The sequence below is a fragment of the Cucumis sativus genome, chromosome 1 (assembly GCF_000004075.3).
Source record: "Cucumis sativus cultivar 9930 chromosome 1, Cucumber_9930_V3, whole genome shotgun sequence".
NCBI classification, from domain to species: domain Eukaryota; kingdom Viridiplantae; phylum Streptophyta; class Magnoliopsida; order Cucurbitales; family Cucurbitaceae; genus Cucumis; species Cucumis sativus.
In genome coordinates this window covers 18,467,726-18,489,669 of record NC_026655.2, presented here as the reverse complement: position 1 = coordinate 18,489,669, position 21,944 = coordinate 18,467,726, and the positions used below count along the sequence as shown (strand labels likewise).

The window sequence follows — 21,944 nt, the reverse complement described above, 5'->3', positions numbered from 1 at the left end:
TAATAAATATGGTAGAGTTTTAGTACTAACAACCATGATGGGCCGACTACAAGCTGAAAATTGCTGATGGCGAGTATCACACCTCTGGCCACTCAGTTGGTAATGCTTTCTATCACCAACCCATTTGGCCCATTACTCAAATAGGTTGGACTATCATAGAGATCCATCCGTTACCAATCAGACTCTAAATATTTAGATATACACAAAACAATCGGCTTTCTACCCCATATTATATAATGCATTTCTAGCATTTTTTATTGAAAAGAAAAAGACATATATGAAACAATATTTTTTGTACTTATTTTGTCATATATGTAACCAAGTATATTTAGTCATTTTGTTAATATATACCCCATATTATATAATATTAATGCTAGGAAAATTTGTAAAATCTAAGGATAATTTAATTTATAAATTGAAGTGATCAATCCCATATAAGTCAAAGAATGAAATAATATCTCATTAAATCATAACCTCAAATATTAATTTTAAGATATATTGTCTTAATTTTTAATTCAAATTTATTAATGTTTAACTAATTTTGTAATAAAACTAAATGGTGAAATTCTTTTAAATTTAATGAGAGAAAATGAATATTAAGGTTAAATTTGTATGAAAAATAGATAAAAATTCTAGATATGAAATATATTAGAATTTTAAGATATTTGTGAAATATGATTTATGAATTAGATTAAATTTCTACAACTTTTCGAAAAATAAATGAATATAGCAAAATCTAAATGTTTTTTAGAGTTTCTCATCAAATGTCACATATTCTTATAGTGGTGTATCTACATTCACCATAATATTGGATAAATTTTACTATATTTACAATGATTTAAAAAAAGTTGATATGTTCCTCATTATTAATTAAAAAATTGCTATTAATTTCTATTATTTTTGGAATTTAATAGAATTTTAAAAGTAATTTCTCAACTAACCAATTTATTCATTGCAAGAAAGAAAAAATAACCTAAGCAACTTATGCATAAAGTCTTTGAAATTCTACCAAATCCAACCGTGTTATAGTTTTTTTTTTTCTTTTGTCTTTTTTACATAAATTCGTTAAAGTCATAACGACCAAACAAAATTATTTTAGTAGACATATGTAGGAGCTAACTAGTTTGCGTATTACTTGTCAACAGTTGTGTTTTACTTTGCGTCATATTGATATTAGGTTTATATATTTTTTCTCCGAAGCATTTATTGTCATTATTGTAAACATAAATTTTTATGTACATGTTTATTTGACCTACATGTTTTACCTGTTTATTCGTATTTATGATAAAAGTCAGATGTATAAAGATGGATTTGCACGTATCGGGATGCACGCCCAACTCCCAAGCACGCGTGTTTCATATTAGTTAAGTCATACTCAATATTCGGTAACAACTACGTCTTTTATTTTTTTTTAAAGAAAAAAGTAAACTTGAAAATGGTTAATATTTAAAAAAATTAAGTTTGGCTATCACTAAAGAGTATGAATTAAAAAGAAGAAAACAAATAATTTATTTACAGAGATAAAAGTGGAAGAAGTGATTAGTAAAATAAAAATGTGAATATTATTAATATAGGATGAATGAGTTGAAAAGGGTAAGATATGGAAAATGGAATGATGAAAAGAAAAGAGAAGAGTAGTTGAGAGTGTGAGAGTGGATCTCCACTAATTAAGGGGAACCCCATATGGGTGTCAATGGATGTGACGTATGAGTGTAGCGTAGATTTCGCTATTAATGGCAACCACCCTACCAATACCAATATTCACACTTTTGACTCCTCCTTAACTCCTTACCCTTACCTACATAAATCTCTCTCTATTTGTTCATTCTCTAAACAATTACATTGTGACGCAGGAACTAGTCATTTAAATATTTTCATTTCATTTGTCAAACACATTTATATATATGTATGTATTTCTATCTAAGTTTTTAAATTGAAGTTAGTCGTGAAACTAGAATGAAACTTTATAGTTCCTCTTTTTTTTTTTTTTTTGGTAAACATGAGCCATTTTCTATTTGTAGTCCAAATAAACTTTGTTAGAATGTAAATTCAATAATGATTCTTTTTTGAATAAAAAGGAATTTTATGGATAATTATCCAAACAGTTGGCAAACACTTAATAATTAAAAATGCTTTAGAATCTTAGCTAAGCTTTATAAGTATAGCTGGTAAAGTTTCAAAAGCTAAAAAGCTTTGCTTTATATCACCCCTTCTTCCCATTCTTCGCATTAGGCCACAAGAAAAAAGAAGAAAACAAAATGGTTTGACAATGACTCTAACTTAATTATATCATTTTACTAACCATGTTTATAATTCTAAAAATAAGTAAACATAGCATGTGAAGAGGCTAAATATACATATACTTCCCATCCTCAAATCTATATACTATTATTTTTAAACTGTCTTTAAACATTTACAAGCTTCCAAGCTTGTTTGACTTTTTTTTTTCTAAAGATACTTAGTTCTTGAAAAACAAGACTTGACAATAAAATGACTATATTATATCATTTACAAAGTGTAGGGTAGTATAATGTTTACTTAAAAGATCTATGAAAGTGGTTTTATTTGTTCTCTATATAAGTACAGAAATAAAAATTTCAGTTAAAAAGAAAAACTAGGCTAAATAGAGGGTAGATGGATTTTGGAAATGTAATGTATTATTATTGGAAATTTGGTATCCATAGAAATTAATATTGTTTATGAAGTGTACTGCAAATGAATATTTATGAGTTGGGCAGAGAGAAAAGAAAAGCATTAATTTGTGAACAATGACGTATCATTATTGAGTTTAGTTTAATATTGAAATGAAGAGGGTACTTTTGGTAGATTTAAGAATCTGATTTTAAAATAAATGCATAATGATTGAAAGGGGAACATTAGAACAGAGTTTTATTTTGATAAACGTGATTTGATGGCCACACTTTTTCACACCCAATGTGCTTTCTTTATGTTCAATCAATCACACACACTAATCAGTAATTACTTTCTAAGTTAACCAATTAATAACTATTTTTAACCTCTCTGTAAAAACTTTGTTAACTACTACATGTAACATAACAATCCTGATCTAGTCAAGAAAGGTAGTAGTGCAGTGAGTTTCTCCTATTCATCCACCCCCAGTTGTCTCCTCTAGAGCACAAATCACGTATCATTTTATGGAGAATGTAATGTACTTTATGTCAACCATCTGCTGTGTCCTTAATCTTCTCTGATCTCCATAACAAAGATACAATACTCTCTCTTACTACCCTACTTGAAAGCCTCCTCTCTCTTCACCAAAATCTACTTGGTCTATCACCTTTGATACCAATTAATAAAGATAAAATGAAAGCATCACTTACCTCTATGATGGTATAAAACCATCCAAAAGGTCTCATTCCAATCAATTAGTTAATTGATACATTATTCACTGTGTGAGATCTTTTTATCCATTGTAATTTCATAATTACTAATCTAACTTTTCATTATACTATTTGATGTTATGTTTATTGTTTTCTGAAAAACAATCATCAGTTATTCCTTTTTGTGCACTACCTCCTTCTGATAGCTAGTTGTCAAAAAGTTGCCTATGGGATTATAATATTCTTTTTAGTTGGTGTGGAAGTGAGTAATCTTTTGAAGAAATAATAACCTCCACCCCAAGCGTTGGACTAAGATGAGGTAAATGTTTATTTATTTGGTTGGATAATTATTTAATTTTTTTAATTTAAGTATATTTTTTGACAAATTATTTTAAATATAAAATTATCCAAAATATTTATAAAAGATAGAAAAGTAATTTATAATTCTAATATCAATGTCAATTATTGATAAAAATATGTTTTGTAACTTTATTTTATTTATTTTAATATATTTTAAAATGTCTATATACTTTTTATTTAGTTTTCATCTTAATTGTGTAAAAGAGTTAAAAAATTTAGCCATCCAGGAACAAAAAAAAATAGATTTTAAAAAATTACATATTTTAATTTAGACTCATTTATGAAAATATTGATAAAATTAATATATGTGAAAAAAGGTGGTAGTAGGTCTGATTTATCAAAAAAAATTAAAGTATGGAGATCTATTTTTTTTTCATATTTTTTAAATAGTTTTAATATTTTACTATTTTTTAAAAATATATCTTTAAATTCTTAACAATTTTGCTTATAAAAAATAGACTTAGATTTTAAAAATAAACATAAAACAAAATCAATATTATATATATATATATATATATATATGAAAGTTGTAAAAGAAAAAAATAGGAGAATTTACAAAAATATTTAGTTAGTTTTTTTTTTCCCTCGTAAAAACACTACACATATATATATTCCATTTTTTTAATGAAAAAATGTAGACAATGATTATTAAATGAATGTAAAGGAAACAAACCAGCTAAAAAGTAAGAGATGGAGATAAAATTGAAAGCTGAATTCTGAAGAGTCTCAATAATGTTAATATGTTGTTGAATAAATAATAACATTACATGAATTAGGAAAAAAAATGATTCATGACCAATAGTATATAATTAATGTAATAGCAAAAAAGAAAAAAGAAAAAAGAAAGTGGTAATCATTATCGAACATGGGTGCCACCCCATAGTTGACACACAAATTCCCTTTATCCAACTACTCACCTCCAAAACACACCATTCCTTTATATATATCATCCTCTCTCCAAAAATAATTCCCCATTCAAATTCAGCTCCAAAGAGCTCAATTTGAAGGAGGAGAAAAATAAACAAATAATCAAAATGCATGCATATTTTCTCATTATTCCCATCCCCATTCTCCTCCTCCTAACCTCCACTCCCTACGCCGCCGCAGCTCCCTCCATCAGGTCTGACAGAATTCTACAAAAGCAATTCCTTGCCCCTCACAATGCTGCCCGATATGCCCTCCGTTTGTCCCCCTTAGTTTGGGACCCCAAACTGGCTCGCTACGCTCAATCCTACGCCAACAAGCGCCGCGGGGATTGCGCCCTCCGCCATTCTGGGGGTCCTTATGGCGAAAACATCTTCTGGGGTAGCGGCAAGGACTGGACTCCGGCTCAAGCCGTGGCCGATTGGGTGTCCGAGCGCAAATGGTACAGTTATTGGGCAAACTCTTGCGTTGAGGGTGAACTATGTGGTCATTATACTCAAATTGTGTGGCGGTCCACTCGCCGGATTGGATGTGCTAGAGTCACTTGTAATGACGGTAAAGGCGTTTTTATCACTTGCAATTATGATCCTCCGGGTAATTACATTGGGATGAGACCTTATTAAAATTACTCTCTCTCTATATATATATACATATATAAGTAAAAAGGCATTAATTATTGTAGGTATTTTTAAAGGGTTAATTAAATTTGGAGTTTGTATATTATATATTTTGTGGAGTGAAATGGAAGAAGAAAAGAAATTGTTTGTAAAAGTTGTGTTGTTTCATGTCTTTGTCATATTTTCACATGTAATTGATTGATTTTATGTGCTGTATCCCTAATATTTATTATTGTTTTTTTCTTTCTTTTTGGTACTGTCCTATTCAAGGAGTGGTGTATATTTCCATACCCCTCCAAATAAATTTTACATTATTAAATGTATACACCTTTTTGTTTATGGATTCAAATGCTTCTCTTGGAGATTTTTTCTTTCTTTCTTTTTTCTCTCCATCTCTTCAAATAATTATTGTTGGGATGATTTTTTTTTTAATATTGTGGACATAGGAGTACGAAAAAGTAAAATAGTTCATTTGTAGCTTTATTTTTGTCCTACCTTCAAAAGATTAAATTGTTTTAATTATTTGCTCATTCCATAAGCTTACCTTGATAATGACAATAATAATGCACGCTAATTATTTATTATTTATGATCTACAAATAGTTACCAATAGAGTCATTAAATTCAATATATTATTATATATACCAACATTTTTTAAATTAAACTTTAAATGTAACAAAATTTGTTAAAGTCTATCGGTAATAGATTATGTTGCAAATAATATCATTCATATATATATATATTGAATTATTATTTCTAAAATTTCTAATGATTATAATTTTTTAATAATTTAATTTGGTGAACATAATATTGACTTATCTTATTATCTTATGTCTTTTAAATTGCTAAATACGCCACAGATATAAACAATAATATCTAAATGAGGATCAATATGTAGGATTATATTTCTTCAAAAAATAAAATAAAATAAATGAAAGTTATTTTCAACAATAATTGAATATTGGATATGTTTTGGCTGTTTTTTTAATGAATAGGATTATAAATGGTATATAATTTACTAATTTACTTGGTATTAATATTTTTTTAAAATTTTAAATATAAGGAAGTGGGCTAAAATATTTACAAATATGTTGTTTATATTATTGATAAATATTGATAGATTAACTATCATCTATTATTAGTAGGGTATGATAATGTCTTATTATATTTAACAATATTTTTAATAGTTTTATGGCTTAAAACACATTTTTATAATTAATTAGTTTAGTTTGTATCCTATTAAGTTTAAATTAATTTGTAATTTGGTCTTTTTATATCCTATTAATTTGTAATTTGTAATAAATAGTCACCTGTTGATTCCAAATTTTGGTATGAGTATCTTTAAGAATGATTTTGAATTAGAACTTTGTTGTTAGAGAGGCAATCTCTCGACAAAAAAGATGAATTTTCTTGTTATTAACTAACTAGTTCTAGTTGAAATGTACTCCATTAAGATCTATGGAAATTATTTATCAATAATTATAATGTGAAATTGATAACCAATTCAATATTCCCAATAGTCATAGGCATTGAATATAAAAATTTAAATATGAAGAAAAAAAAGAGAGTGCAAATGATCTAATAATAGATATTCTATTAATTCTAGAAGATCACATGAGCATGCTAAAAGGACAAGTCAAATTGCAATCTTATTATAAATTTGCTTCATGAGCAATAATTGTGAATTATAATCAAATAGGTTGTGCCTACGTATACATAGGCGATGATTGAGATCTGAAAAATTCAATTGATTTGAGTCTATGCCATAGTAATATTATATTATACACATTTGCTACACACAAAAAAAAGAAAAAAAAAGTGACAAAAACATAGCTTAAAAAAGAAATTAAATCAACAATTTGATAGAATTAGACCGAATGCAAATAACTGATGTTTAGGAGATGTTTAAAGAGTTAAAATATAATTAAGATTATTAGTAAAAAATAACACTAAAATCAAACATACATTTAGGTTACAAACTCATCCTATTAGGAGTAATAAAAAAAGAAATGGTGAACGTGGAAACATGCATTTGTCGCAGCTGATTTAAATTTCCAACTAAAATTAGGCCTATGCTCTGACTGTGGGCTCCACAATTCCATTCATATTCTTTTTCAGATGGGCTTTTATTGGGTCCAACACTGAGCCCAGTTCAGGCCTATCTCAATAATACCCCATCACCATTATATCTCTTCCCATCATCACTCCTTACTGCTTCCATTCAAAACAAATTATTAAAATATTAAATAAACCAATGTTCAAAAATAAATTACACCATGATTTATTTTTATTATTATTAAGATCAATGTAGGGACCTTAGTTTCACTAAGTCATCCTTTTCTGAGTATCAATTATTGATTGGTTGATTTATCTAATACCACTCTTGCAACTGTCATTTTTTGTTTTTACCTTCTTGGATTTTATAGTATTCCATCATATCTCATTTAATTTAATTAAACTATTTTATAGAGATGAGAATAACCCATGGGAGCATACATTGTAATACTACAACAATATTACAGTATTCCAATATTCCACAAGAGGACTACACATCGCTGGATAGGATCAGTTTGTACACTTTCCCACCTAATTTATTTTATATTATTAGTCTATTTAATTACATTGACTAATTAAACAATTATATATTTCAATAATACAAGTCAATAACAATATCATATTTACTAAGGAGTTTTCTAGCAAAGAGCAATACTTGTCACTACACATAATCAATAAGATATATATCCTACATACTTCTTGATGGACTGCATTAACTTTTAGTGTCACAGAAAAATAATTAGTGGGGTCTATTTATCTATTAAATGCATGTAGATCAATAAAATACAATATACATCAGAAAAGTCGGTAGGATATTCTATTGACTCATGTGTGGGCAAGTATTATTATTTGTTGGAGTATAGTTCATTAATATCTTTTTTCTCTTTTTGATAAATTGCAAAAAAAACACTTATAGGTAGGATGATGGGATGATAGTTATAATTACATTCTTAAACTTTCAATCATAAAAATTAAGTTCTCAAATTCATTTGGGTTCAATTTTCACCATCTAGGAGGGTTTGAACCAAGGAGTTTGGAAGAGTGAAGGTGTGAGCATCATTCCTTATTTGATCCATAGAGTTGGTGTAAAAATATCAATTTTATGCTTTAAATTCTTCAAACTTTGTAATTTTACTCTTTGACCCGAAACAATTATTTAGGGATCCAAAAGTTTAATAGTTTAATTTTAAATATTTTAATAAATTTGAGACTCAATTTTTAAAAGTAAAAGTTTGATGGTGTAATTGTTACATGGTTATTAGCTTTAGTAGGGTCGTTCACCCAGATAGTTACCAGGCGGATCATAGTTACAAGTCATGAAGATATCCCCATTGTCACAAACGACACGAGCGCAACCCATCCTTTGCGTATTTCTCCAAACAATCTGTGTGTAATGGCCGCACATTTGGCCAGCCTCGCAGCTATTGGTGGCGTATGTGTAATACTTCACTTCGCTAGCCCACGAAGTCACCGCATCCAATGGCCTCCATGCCGATCCACTCCCCCAAAATATGTTCTCTCCCAGCTTGAAATCGTCTTCAGGGAAAGAATGTTGCAGTTTACAATCCCCTTTCCTCTGCCCTGCCCACCACCTTGCGTACTTCTCCAACTGAAAATTCCATGCCAATGGCAGCTCAAACTTGGCCGCTCGAACCAGATTGTGCGCAAATAGAAACTCTATGGACTCGCTAATGCAGCCCCAACACAGTTGCTTCGATACCCTGTAGATGGTTTCGTTGTCCACTTGATTTTGCTTGTATATTTGAACTTGCACACCAGGTGTTTGAGAAAAGTTGTGAGAGAGAACTCGGGGCATAAAGACGGTAAGTAGGACTAGAAACACAGGTAGTTGCAGCTGCTTATTCATTATGATTATTATTGTTGATGCAGAGGCTATGGCTGGTGATTATTGTTGCTTGATTCTTCATATATAGATACACTATGAGTGTTGAGATATGTTGGAGAAGCCAGTGGGGCCACAGATCGAGTGGTTTTGGTTTCGGGTTTTTGCATGGCGATTCACAATCTCTCACAAGCATACACATGTTATATTATTTATGGGCAATGTAGTTGTAATGCCTTCTCGTGAATTAGGCTATGTGGTGCTCGTGATTCTCTCTTGTTTTTTCATGAGGATAAAGATGCCATTGCAGTGCATTCTAGAATACAACGTGGCAGAATTTATGTTGTTCAAACTTATATTAATCCTTCTTTCGTTAACTTACACTTCTAGTCTATGAAATCGACTTATTGTAAGTGATATAAAAACAAATTTGATAATAAAGGCTTCATGACAAGTAAAACCGTACTTCGTGTTTCCAATTGTGTAAAACCTTCCAAAATCACGACCCTAAGTTTTTGGTTGGATTATTACAAAGTATATTGATTAAAAGATTTAGCATATGAAAATTTAGATTACAAATTGATAGCAAAGAAAATAAATGTGGGAGTTATTCTTCTTTCACTATTCTAGGTAGTTGACTGTAAATATTTAGTTTATTTGTTAGTTAAGTAAATGTGGGGAGAGATCAAACTTTGAGAAGAAAATAAATTACCTTATTTACTTTATAGTATGATGGGATTGGCCAATACTTAGATATTAACAAATTCATTGCAATAGTAATATATACGCACACAGTTTGTTTCAACTTTCAAGCTGACAAAGGAAAATTAAAAGTGGAGACACAATATCCTTTTTGGTTACTTTATTCGTTCTTTAAAATGCTGGATCAGCAACACGTGACATTGCTGCCTAATTTTAAAAAGGCTTTGCAACAGTGTTTATATAAAAGTAGAAAAATTGCAAGAGAAAAAAAAAATTTTAAACCGCAGACAATCATATTCTCTGTTCAATCTTTTAAAAAGAGAATTAAAAAAGGTCTAATTCTCATCTACTTTTGTCAATTAGGTAATATTAATATTATATGACTGGGAGTAAAGGATTCCTCATTGATGGATTGATAGAATGATAGAATGATATATTTTTCCATCAAAACAATGTTTTTTTTTTTTTTATTTGGTTTATTCTGGAAATTCAAACCTTAGACTGTTCATTGAGAAATGATTTTGTAAATTAACACACATCCTGTCGAAAATTTAGTTGTTTATTGTTTTTAATTATTAATTAGTTTAAATTAATTTAATTTGATTTTGAGTTTCTTGAAAAGTTTTGATTTTATGAAAGCAACCTTACCCACCCCTTTAGTATTTGTCATACGATCCTACATATACAAAACTAGATCCACACATCTGCAGCCAAGAAACACCATTTCCTTATCTTTTCTATTACCCAATCCTCTCCAAGAGTGACACCAAGGATGCCACAGATGCCTCCTTTGGGGACTTGTGTTTGTACCCATAACGACTTACACCAAGAAGGCTATTTGGAGTCCATAAAAGGAGACCCCAACATTGATTGACCAACGGAAGCCAAACCATGAAAACCCATCCCACCAAGGTCTATGCCCATACACATCATTCTCTAGCTCCTCCAATGGATCTTCTTTCTATCACCAAACTGACTCTTAACAAAACCTTGCACACATCACATTGAGCTTCTGATAAAGCATTGTAATGATTCAAATATAGTTCATTGCATAAGTTAAAATATGATAAGCAAACAATTGGTAGTGATTAGTTGAAGAGCTGTATTATTTCATGCATCAAAAGATAACGTTTCATCCAAAAGTCACAATAAATCTAGAAATTCAGATTCATTCACATCTTTAATGAATTATACACTTGTTTAATTTTATGTATTTACATTTACGAGGGTAATTGTAAGAGTTTTTATGAACCTAGCCAAATTTATGCGAAAGGTTGTGCCTTTTTAGGGTGTTTTTTCAATTAGTTTAAATAGAGCAGTAATTTTACAATATATCGTTGAATTTGAATGAAATTTCTCTTCTTATCTTTCAAGTTTTATGATTTTCATTGTATTCTTGTGTTAAAATGCATGTTTAGTACTTCAATCTAGTTTGATCAATTAGATTGTGAAGTATTCAAAATCTTAAAGTTTAGGAACAAATTCTTCTTTCTTTTGATTTTTGGGGTTGCTTACCAATTTGTTTAATCGGAGTTATTCTTATTACTGTTGTGAAGATTGGCCAAGAATAAGGGAAGTTGTGAGACCCGCATTTTGGAGTAAAATGGTTGTGAAGGAGGTTGTAAGTACTAAGTATATTTATTAGGCATTTTGAAGAAAGGTTGCATGCTAGCTATGTGATGCAAGGAAGGAGTAGTTATGCATATTTTAGCTAGGCAATGAGAGGAAGAAAAAACTGAGTTTTGAGCGATTCGAGAAATGGTTAGGTGAGGATAGGAAGTTCATAAATCTAAAAGAACTCATTAATTTGGATTAGTCAGCAAATTACTAGTTGGATTAAAGCTAATCATGATTAGAGGAAATATTAAACCTATCGTGTGAGTTATAAAAAGAAGCTGACAAGCGAGGATGAGTTTAAAGATGACTGATCTAGTTTGGAATCAGTACAAATAAGCTTGGTAAGCTCAAAGATAAAGTTACAAAGGAGTGCTTAAGTTCTATAAAAAAAAGGTTCAGGTGAGAAGAGGAAATTGTGAAGTCATGTGATAGGAAGGGAGTACGTAAAAGGAAAGGAATTGTTTAGTTCTACTAGACTCTCACAAAAAGAGCAAAGTTTCTTAAGCTTTTTTTAAAATTATGTTGTATAATATAATACATGTTGTAGTCTTATTCATAATTTGGTTTTTTGTTTTTTGTTCATGAAAAGCATATTTACGAGTTAAGGTAAAAACTTCTCTTGTATGTGAGTAAACCATTAACTTTATTCCTATCAAGAGATAACTATTATGTGCACATAAGTGTAAAGTATGTCTTGCATTGTGTGGTCCGCTTGGTAGAAGAATGACTGAATACGTTGAGTGGTTTGTGTTCAAGTCCATCACCAGAGCAATTGGAATTGAACGAAGGTTTGCAGAAATACTAATGGAGATGAGTCATCATAGTAGTTGATGGGTCTAAGAATATTCAATGTCCAGGTGAAGAGAAATTAGTAAAGGCTAATGTGATTTGTGATATTTAAATGCATAACGAGGTGTTAAGACATTTATGAAAATGAGAGTTTTTAATGTGTGTTTTTGTATCTCAAAAGGATTTCCTAAATTATCACTCACTAAGCATTAAACTTTAAGTTTCCATTTTTGAGGTAAACTAAACTAGGAAGCTGCTAAGAGAAGTCGAGCCGTCGGATATTGAGACATGCGTTAAGAGCTGCACTAGTCGTTGAGAGTCTGAAACTTTAGTTTTAGTGTTTTAAAAGCATTATTTGTATACATATTAGTTTGTTTAAAGATAATAAAGTCATTAAGTTATTCCTAAGTTTGAAGTGTATTATTTTTTATGGTCGAGCATGCTCTTAAATGTTCTGGCGTATTAATTAGAGGTGCTGGGGCTACCCAAGTGAAGACAAAATTTGGAACACGTCCAATGGTAAGTTTGTAATGTAAGGAAAAAAAAGATGACTAAAAAAAAAGTTAGAGTGAGTTAAAAGTAGGAAGAATGACTTAATTTAGAATGGTAATAGAGTGGAGTTGGAACTTGGAATGTAAGTGAGATAATGAAGAGAATGCAAGTTTAGATGGACGGATGGGAATTTGGATGACGATTGAGGAGAGATGAATAATTTAATGGGACGGTGATTGTTGGTAAAAAAAAAAGACCCACAAGAGTAACAAAACTAATTTGGGTATGTCCAAAGTGGGTGAAGGAAGGGAAATGCGTGGAAGGATAGATTAAGGAGGAAGTCGTTTGTGAATGTAAATATAAAAAGAAAAAGGAAGAATTAAAAAGGCGTAGATAGGCGCCGGAAAAATGAAATGAAAAAGTGGGAAACAAAATGGACAGGGGAGGTCACGTGTCAAAATGGGATGCGCATTTCATTCACAAATCCAACTGTTCCCTTCTTTCCCTCTACTCATTCCCCTCGCCTCTGCTCTCTTAAAAACCCCGCGGGCTGGGACGCGGGCATGATCCCGGCCGCGGCCATTACTCCCCTCCACACCCCGCCCTCGGGGCCTCCCTTTGACCACCCTTCAACCACTCTCCATTGCCCTTCCAACCCCTTCTCCCTCCGCTTTTCTCCCATCCCCATCCCCTTCCCCGATCCTTCTCTCTCCCGCCGCCGGATGGACTTCGCCGGACGTCTCGCCACCGGTTGCTTCCGCCTCCGCAAAGGCCTCAAGGTGGACGCTGACTTCACCGCCGAGGAATTCTTTTACCCCGATGCCAAGGCGCCGCCCGAACACCTCGTCATCATGGTCAATGGTCTAATTGGAAGGTACTCTCTCCTTCCTTCCAATTTTACTGCCGTCCTAATTTAAATTTAATTGTTTGTTTTCTTTTTATCGGATTTGGATTTCGGTATCCATCGACCTTTCTTTTTCTTCATTTCTTCAGTGCTGCAGATTGGAGATACGCGGCAGGACAATTTGTGAAGAAGCTTCCTGATAAGGTTATAGTACACCGTAAGTGCTTACTATTCCATCCATTTTATATACTCTCTTTGATAGGTTACCACTTTCCACTTATTTTTCTAGTTCGAAGGAGGCTGTATGCATTTTATGCTAAGAGTTCTGTTATTTTTAGTGTATTTACAATAATGTAATGTCAAAAGCTTTTGACAAAAGGGGGGTTACGTTTGGGTCAATACCAAGATTAATCGCATTACGCAAACACTATTTTCGGCTGGGAGATAGTGATGCTTTACCAAATAATCTTCGTAACAGAAGAATTATTCTAAATTTTTTATTTTTTTCAAAAACAATCTTGAATGTGAAACAAAATCATATCACAGGATTGGATGAAGCTAGCTTACCTCTGGGTGGTAAATCTGGATCCAATTTTTTTGTTTCAATGTTGCTTAACCTATGGGCGCCATGTTGAGTAATAGTGAGTGATGGGGAAGGTGAATCACTGTCAGTAGGGCGAATGGTTTATCTGTTAACTATAAGTGCAATTTTAGACAATAAAATTGAACACAGCCCTTCAGTCAAAAAATGAAGACTGAAGAACTAAAGGGATATCTCTTGGATTGTTTTGTTTAAAATTATGATTTAGTAAGTACTTTCTGTCTCTCTGTTTTTTTTTTTTTTTTATTAAAGATGTTTGTAACTAATCCAAATTCTAATCCACATTCATAGTTTAACCTTTTACAATGTTGAACTTATTGGCAATGCATTGTGTGGGAACTCCTCTATGTCAACCCTTAATGCTTACAGGTCATATTAATTTTTTGGCTTCTAAAATTATCTTCTTGAGCAGGCAGTGAGTGTAATTCTTCAAGATCAACATTTGATGGGGTTGACACAATGGGAGAAAGACTGGCTGAAGAGGTATTTTGGTTCTATATATGTATTTATGATCCATCTCAGAAAAGTTTAAAAATAGCATCCTTATAGATATTTCTGTTGAGGACCTTACTTTAGACCATCCAATGCAGGTGTTAGGTGTCATAAGACGGAGGCCAGAGTTGCAGAAAATTTCCTTTGTGGCCCACTCTTTAGGTGGGCTTGTCGCAAGGTATGCAGTAGGAAGGCTTTTTGATCATATCCCTCAATTGAAATCCTCAGATGCTGCTCAAAGTTTCTCTAGGGACGAGCAGAAGCAACATATTGAGCAATTCCATCATGAAAGAATTGCTGGGTTGGAGCCTGTGAACTTCATAACAGTTGCAACTCCACATTTAGGTTCACGGGGAAATAAACAGGTGATTAAGCTATTTATCATACGTATTTTAAAGTTTAGACTGCAGAAATTAAATCGTCAAGTTGAAATTTGAAAGAGTTGTTATGAGTGTGTATTTTCCTTTCCATAGGGCTATTATCTGTTAACCTTAACTCTCCACCTCACACATTATTCACGAGGTATTTGTTAAACAAACTTAGCCACTACAGCAAACAGCCATGAAGCAGAAAAATTCAAAGATTTGTTCGTAGTTTGTGCAATCACTTTCCCGTAGCATTGGGGTGGGATGGAGAGAGGGTAGGTTGAGGCTGGATTTATCAATTGAAACATCTACTTTTTATGTCCTCAGTTTCCAGTTCTTTGTGGTCTTCCTTTCTTGGAGAGAAGAGCCTCCCAAACAGCACACTTAGTTGCTGGGAGGTCTGGAAAACATCTATTCCTCACTGATGATGAAAATGATGAGAAACCTCCTCTTCTCCTTAGAATGGTTACCGACTCTGCAGATCTAAAGTTCATGTCAGTATTGACTTTAAGAATACTAAGTTACCTATACTTCGTATGTTATTGGTGTTTGACTTTGTATATTGTCCTTGGACTTTTGTTGTTTAGCTCAGCATTACGTGCATTTAAGCGTCGGGTGGCATATGCAAATGTGAACTATGATCATATCCTTTTACACTTAAGAAATGTTTCATCACTTGTTGACATGGGATAAGCTTGAGATATTAGTGTATCATAAGCTTCCTGATCAGAAGTTGTTGAGTGCAGACAATAGATGTGAATCTGTGATTATGATTTATGAACATAATAAAAATTCGTAGATCAGAGAGTTACCTAGTATGGGAAAAGAATTCATTGGAGTTATATCCATAATTATATTATGTTAACCTTCACTTATCATTAGACATGGTTGGGTGGAGAACATCATCTATTCGCCGTCAACATGAGCTTCCAAAGGTAAGGTTTTTGTATCAGTTTGGAAGGTTTTTGTACCAGTTTTTCACCATATATATGTTTGTTGTTTAGCTTTTTCTAGAGGAAGTTAAAAGTTTCTTTTATTGTTATTCTGCGACCAGTCAAGTGAGCTTATAAAAAATGACAAATACCCACATATTGTCTACGAGGAGCAATCAACGCAAGATGATGTCTGCAATAAAGCATCGCTGGACCAAAAACTCGACTTAGAAGGTTACCTTCTCTCCCAGCTCCTGCTCTAATGATCTCTTCCTCTACCTGTTTTGTTAGTTTGTCTGACGTCTTTTAGTGAAACTATTTAGGAAATGAATCTTTTTGGTAATAAATTGAGAAACTGATGCACCAGCTTCATTTCATTAGAGAAGAAAACTCGAAATTTTTCTTAATTTTTTAAAAAGTTGGAGTAATTAGAATCTTTCCGCTCATAAATGACATTTTACCAATTTACAAAATATTATACCATATAAGTTTGTTTTCAGAACTCAAAGACACAAATGTACAACCTATAGAACAAATCCTGTTCAAGTTAGGTCATTACACCATATAAGTTTATCATCAAACAATTTTAACATTCACTATAGTAGGAGATTGAATTGAAAAATGTTAAAATGCAAGAGACTATATTGAAAATTTTCAAATAATAGGATCTAATTTCAAAAAACATTCAGACATTATCAAACATTGGGGACTAGAACATGGATTGATCAAGCCTTGCTTTTTATGTGCCCCATATCTTCACAGATCTAAGTTTGGGAAGACTGAAGAGTATACTTTATCAGTAGAAGAGATTAAAAATTAGCCAAATTTGGTGGGAACTCAATAGGATGGGGATGTTCTTGTCACCATATAGGGCATGTTTGGGAGTGATTCTAAAATAGCTAAAATAACTTCTATCATTTTCAAAGTCACTCTTAAACATGCTTGTAAGCATCATTCAAAACCAATTTTGATTATCTAAAAATTGCATTTAAAGTGTAAAGCTAAATATTAAATTAATTTTGAGTGATTAAAATCACGTTTTGAAGTGATTTTGATGATAAAAATGATTTTAACATTTCCAATAACTCGGGAACATGTGCATACTCTCCATCCATTAGCTTCATTATTTCACGAACTTGACCATTTCTGCAAGTTCTTTGGTGCCAAATTCTGAATTTCTCTTATGTTTAGCCATGTGGTTGAAATAGTTTTTTCTTCCAATGTGTAGAGGAGATGATTAGAGGTCTCAATCAAGTTCCTTGGACACGAGTGGATGTTAGCTTTCAGAAAAGCAGACAGAGATACATTGCCCACAGTACCATTCAGGCAAGTATCGAAGGAAGTTTTTCTTTTTAAAAAAGATGAAGCAAGTATAGAGAAGCAATTTCTGGGACTATCCTTGTTTAAGTTGTATCTTTGCTCCATTATATATCTTCCCTTTTTGGCCAACAAAATAATTCTTTTAGTCATCATTTCTTTTCTTTTCTTTTTTAAATATAATTTTAAAACAACTATTTTGATTTCCAAATGAAGCTTTATTTTTTTTTTGAACTTCAAAATAACTATTTGGTTTTGCTATTATTTTGTTACTTGATAATTTCCACCCCTACTACCTGCCTCAACCAACCTACATAGTTTCAATTTATGCTATTGCATTAAACTAAGAAGCGCAGACACGGATACGAGTCACGAATACAACACAACATGGACACGGTGACACGTCATATTTTAAAAATCTAGAACATGGCTCGGCAAGAACACTTTTATTAAAATATTCATTTTTAAAATTATATATATCATTTTTATGGTAAAAGAAAATTCATAGCAAATGAAATGATAATGATGCATTTATATGCTTAAAAGACTTGGCTTGATGTATTCCATGCTCAATAGTTATTAGTATTGTCATATGTGTCTTTTTAGTCTACCTAACGAGTGTTCTATGTATGTCTAATACATTTGTTGCACTAGTAAGCATCCAATAGATGTCCACCAAGTGTTCGACACGTGTCAGACACGGACACACTATTCAAACTGAAGTGTCCACTTCTTAGATGTTAAATATTCTAAATTGATGATGACAACTTGCAACAATCACCAAAACGTTTTTCCCTAATATTAAGTTTAGGGACAAACACATGTGAAGCTTAGGCCGAGATGGAATAAAATTAAAAGCTCAAGGACTTAAGTAGGACCAAAATGTAAGGAGCCCAATGGAACTATAACCATTTATTTTTCAGACCAACAGCATAAGACTGTATATAGTTAGCTTCTGAACAGCTATTGCTCAAGCATCGGCTCTGTGTTCCTATGTTTCTGATATTTGCTTATCTCTTCCCATTTTAGATGTGAACATATCTGACATTTTAACAGAACATTTGATCCCCTTCAGGTAAAGAGCTATTGGTTGAATTCTGATGGTGCTGATGTGGTTTTTCACATGATTGATAACTTCGTTTTATAAAAAGAATCTCAAACTTGGGATGAGTTGTTTGCAGATACACTTGTCTGCAATTTCATGTAAATTTTTACCAGCAATATATAGTCATGTATTCTTTATTATCAGTGCCGAATCTTTAGAACATCTTATACATTAGCTCATCATTGTTCCTAATATTTCATGATTCTCAACCCTTGTATTTTCTTCTGTATAAGCATACCCTTTTTTTGCCTGGGATTTCCCTGCCTTTGAGTTAATCCGGATTTTTTCGGTACTTGTAATTATTCCATATATATGGAGAGAGTGGAACTATAAGATATCTTTTGTGGAATGAAGACAGCAATGGTATACAGACAACTAATTTGTGTTGAGTTTAAATGATTGAAACATAAAATGCCTTGGGTTCTGATACAATGTCAATTCTTTGTGTCAAATGAACATGTTAAATCTTTGAATGGTACCTAAATTTGGTACAACAAATGGTATAACTTGAGGGTAATATAGTCTTGATATCCCAGGAATAAGTATATATCTTTTTTATCCAGTCATTTCATACCTAAATTTCAGGATCTTGGAATAAAATTTTGTCCCTACTATCTAATCTGTTTCGGTTTGAATGAACTAACAATATCTTAACAGAGTTCCGTGGTCTAAAACTAAAGTCTTTGTGAAAGCAACAGAGTAAGAAATGGGGAAGAATTCATAGTGAGGTGATTTGGTTTGTTATTCCAAACTCCAACTCAATAAAATGAAATTCAAATCATGAATAAAGTTAGTGATGAAGCTTGAGATTCATGTGTGATCCACGTTTGAAAGTAGTCAGATACCTAAAATCAAACCTTGGACTACATGTTAGCCACTCAAATTTCTGAATGTGACCCCATCTTCTTTAGGCGAGGGTGTCTCTTCTACCCATCTGAAAATTTGAGTTGGTTGTTGGGTATAACCCATGACACTTTGAATTACATACAAATTTGGATGAGTTGGGTTGACAACCCAAAAGCCTCTCTAACTCAACCTTTAAATTTTGGAAAATTAAAATAGATGACTATTTTAGCAATAATAATTAAGGATATAGTAACATTTTAAAAAAATTGCAAATATAGCAAAACTATCACTGATAGACTTCATATGGTATATCAGTGATAGACCAATATTTGCAACATGGTCTATCAGTGATAGACTTATATCATTGATAGAATTTGACAAATTTTGCTATATTTGCAAATTTTTTAAAATTGTGCTATATACTTAATTAATTTGAATTTAATTGCTAAATTTCCAACTACCCCTTAAAATTTGAGTTCGTTGGGTTTGATTGTTGGGTTATAGTTTTTGTTTTAAATTTTAAATACGTAAGTTTATCGATAACACATAATTAATAATTAAAATCTCATTCAATTCAAATATAAAATACCAAATTTGAAAAAAAAAATGTATGTGTATATATTCTTTATTAATATATATAATTGTGTTGGGTTAGATCAACTCATATTTCTTTTTAGTCAGTCTGCAAGTCAAGCCAACGACAATACTAACACAACTCATCAACCCTTTGGGTTGTAGGGTTATTCAAACACCCCTATCTCGAAGTAGTGTTTGTTGAATCTCAAATTTAAAAACCATGCATCATTTGACTTGTTACATTGTTTTTTATATTCAACTCTCAATTTCATCCATTTAAACTACAAATTTGGATTGATGATATTCATTTTAGATTATATCAATTTAACCCTAATGAAACTTAACCAATGATATAATTAGTTGATACAATTATTCAAAGTTGGAGGTTTAAATGCATAATATAAAAAAAATTAGATTTTAAATTGATACAAAATTTTAAGTTTGAGTTTAAATCAATAATATTAAGAGTTTTGAATAAAATTGATACATCTTTTGAAGTTTATAGCTGTTGAAAGAAAGTATATATGATAATGAACCTAAGATTAAGACCCATTTGAAATGAAATTTTGGAGTGGTTCATACCATACGTTTGTTGGATTTTAAAATGAAAGTTTTTTCTAGAATACTGTTTGATAACAAGTCATTTGAAACTAGACATAGCATGGTAGAATTTAGATAAAAGATGTGTGGAGATGTGTTGTGTTTGTTAGCACATCCAAGTAGGTTGGAGAGATGGATATGGTGTTCAAATTTTCTTGGCATCCAAATAGGCTAAATAATAAGGTTATGTTGATTAGTATCATGAGATTGTGTACAATTATTATGTGTAAAACATGGGATTGGGAGCTAACACCATACAAAGTTCATTTTGAGTTAAAACTTGTCCTTTTCATAATTTTGTTTCATCACTTAAAAAGTCTCTCGCAATTTAAACATGCCTTAGCTTCTACATAGATTGTCAAATTGCAAATGGGTCCTTCTATTATGAATGTTTTGTCTTAGATACTTTATTAATTTTGGTCCATGGGTTTGGCTCGATGCCATGTGCTGTGTGAGCCAATCTACTTTTGTGTTTAACCATTTGGTCCTGAATTGACCAAACTAAGATGTTATTGAGTTTCATTCTATGGAATCATAATTTCATATAAGAGTAGATGTAAGTTTCTATATACATTTCTTATTTTGTACCTTCTCAAAAAAAAAAAAAAAAACACTTATTAGATGTAATATTAATTTAAGAGATGTAGTAATTTAATGAAACAAAAATACATTGACATGACATCTAAATTAAGTAATATTAAATAATAAAATTACCCAATAATATATATACACAAATAATAAACTTTTAAATATTAACCAAAGTTTATTAAAATAATTAAATTTTCTCAACCGAAAGAGTAGAAAATAACAAATTTGACAAAATAATTACAACATATACCAAATTTTTCAGATACTATCAACAATAGACATTGATAGACACTAATATACTTCTATTAGTGATATTGTTAGACAATAATAGAAGTCAATCAATTTCTATCATCAATAAAATCTAAAATTTTGCTCCAACGCTTTGAAAATATTTTAATTTATTTTGTTAATTTTAAAAATGTCTATCTTATAAATAACTTTTTTTAAGAAGTTTTAAAATAATTTATTAAAGATTCAAAATATACTTGCACATGTGATAGTATACAAGTAAAAATATAATTAAACATTTCTAAATAACTCAAACAATTATATAAGAGGTGTTTGTTTGAGATAAAGAGTAAGTTATTATAATTTAATTAGAATAGTTTTTAGTTGGAGTAGTGTAGATTATTTTAGTTTGACTTATAATAGTATGTGTTTGGTGCGTATACTATTTTACTTTGATAAGAAAATAGTAAACACAATAAATTTTAACAAATTGAGAGTTTTGAAATAATGTTTACTATAGCTAATTTGAGACTTTTAAATACTATTTACGAGATGATTATTTTATAATTTTTGATAACTTTTCTACCAAACGAACCTTTCATCTCTCTCACAAATTGAAACAAAAAAGCTAGATAAAAAAATGGATTGATTTGTACAAATAGTAATTGAAGTACGTACTTATTTGATTGGCAAATAAGATTTGAACCAATT

General features: G+C 31.1%; 3 protein-coding genes across 3 annotated transcripts; 2 read left to right on the top strand and 1 right to left on the bottom strand.

Annotated features, from left to right (window-relative positions):
- The first annotated feature begins 4,592 nt into the window (after positions 1–4,592).
- On the top strand, positions 4,593–5,604 carry LOC101215774 (pathogenesis-related protein PR-1). The gene has a single exon (XM_004146253.3). It carries the CDS (start codon positions 4,736–4,738, stop codon positions 5,246–5,248), a length of 513 nt encoding a protein of 170 aa, XP_004146301.1. The 5' UTR covers positions 4,593–4,735; the 3' UTR covers positions 5,249–5,604.
- Positions 5,605–8,087: 2,483 nt separating this feature from the next.
- Positions 8,088–9,512, bottom strand: LOC101215301 (pathogenesis-related protein PR-1). The gene has a single exon (XM_004146251.3). It carries the CDS (start codon positions 9,161–9,163, stop codon positions 8,561–8,563), a length of 603 nt encoding a protein of 200 aa, XP_004146299.1. The 5' UTR covers positions 9,164–9,512; the 3' UTR covers positions 8,088–8,560.
- Positions 9,513–13,140: 3,628 nt separating this feature from the next.
- LOC101215054 (putative lipase YDR444W) lies at positions 13,141–18,774 on the top strand. Its single transcript, XM_011658377.2, has 10 exons — positions 13,141–13,613; positions 13,733–13,800; positions 14,597–14,667; positions 14,775–15,041; positions 15,369–15,535; positions 15,629–15,684; positions 15,924–15,976; positions 16,096–16,207; positions 17,202–17,299; positions 18,366–18,774. Exons 1-10 carry the CDS (start codon positions 13,153–13,155, stop codon positions 18,435–18,437), a joined length of 1,425 nt encoding a protein of 474 aa, XP_011656679.2. The 5' UTR covers positions 13,141–13,152; the 3' UTR covers positions 18,438–18,774.
- The last annotated feature ends 3,170 nt before the right edge of the window (positions 18,775–21,944 follow it).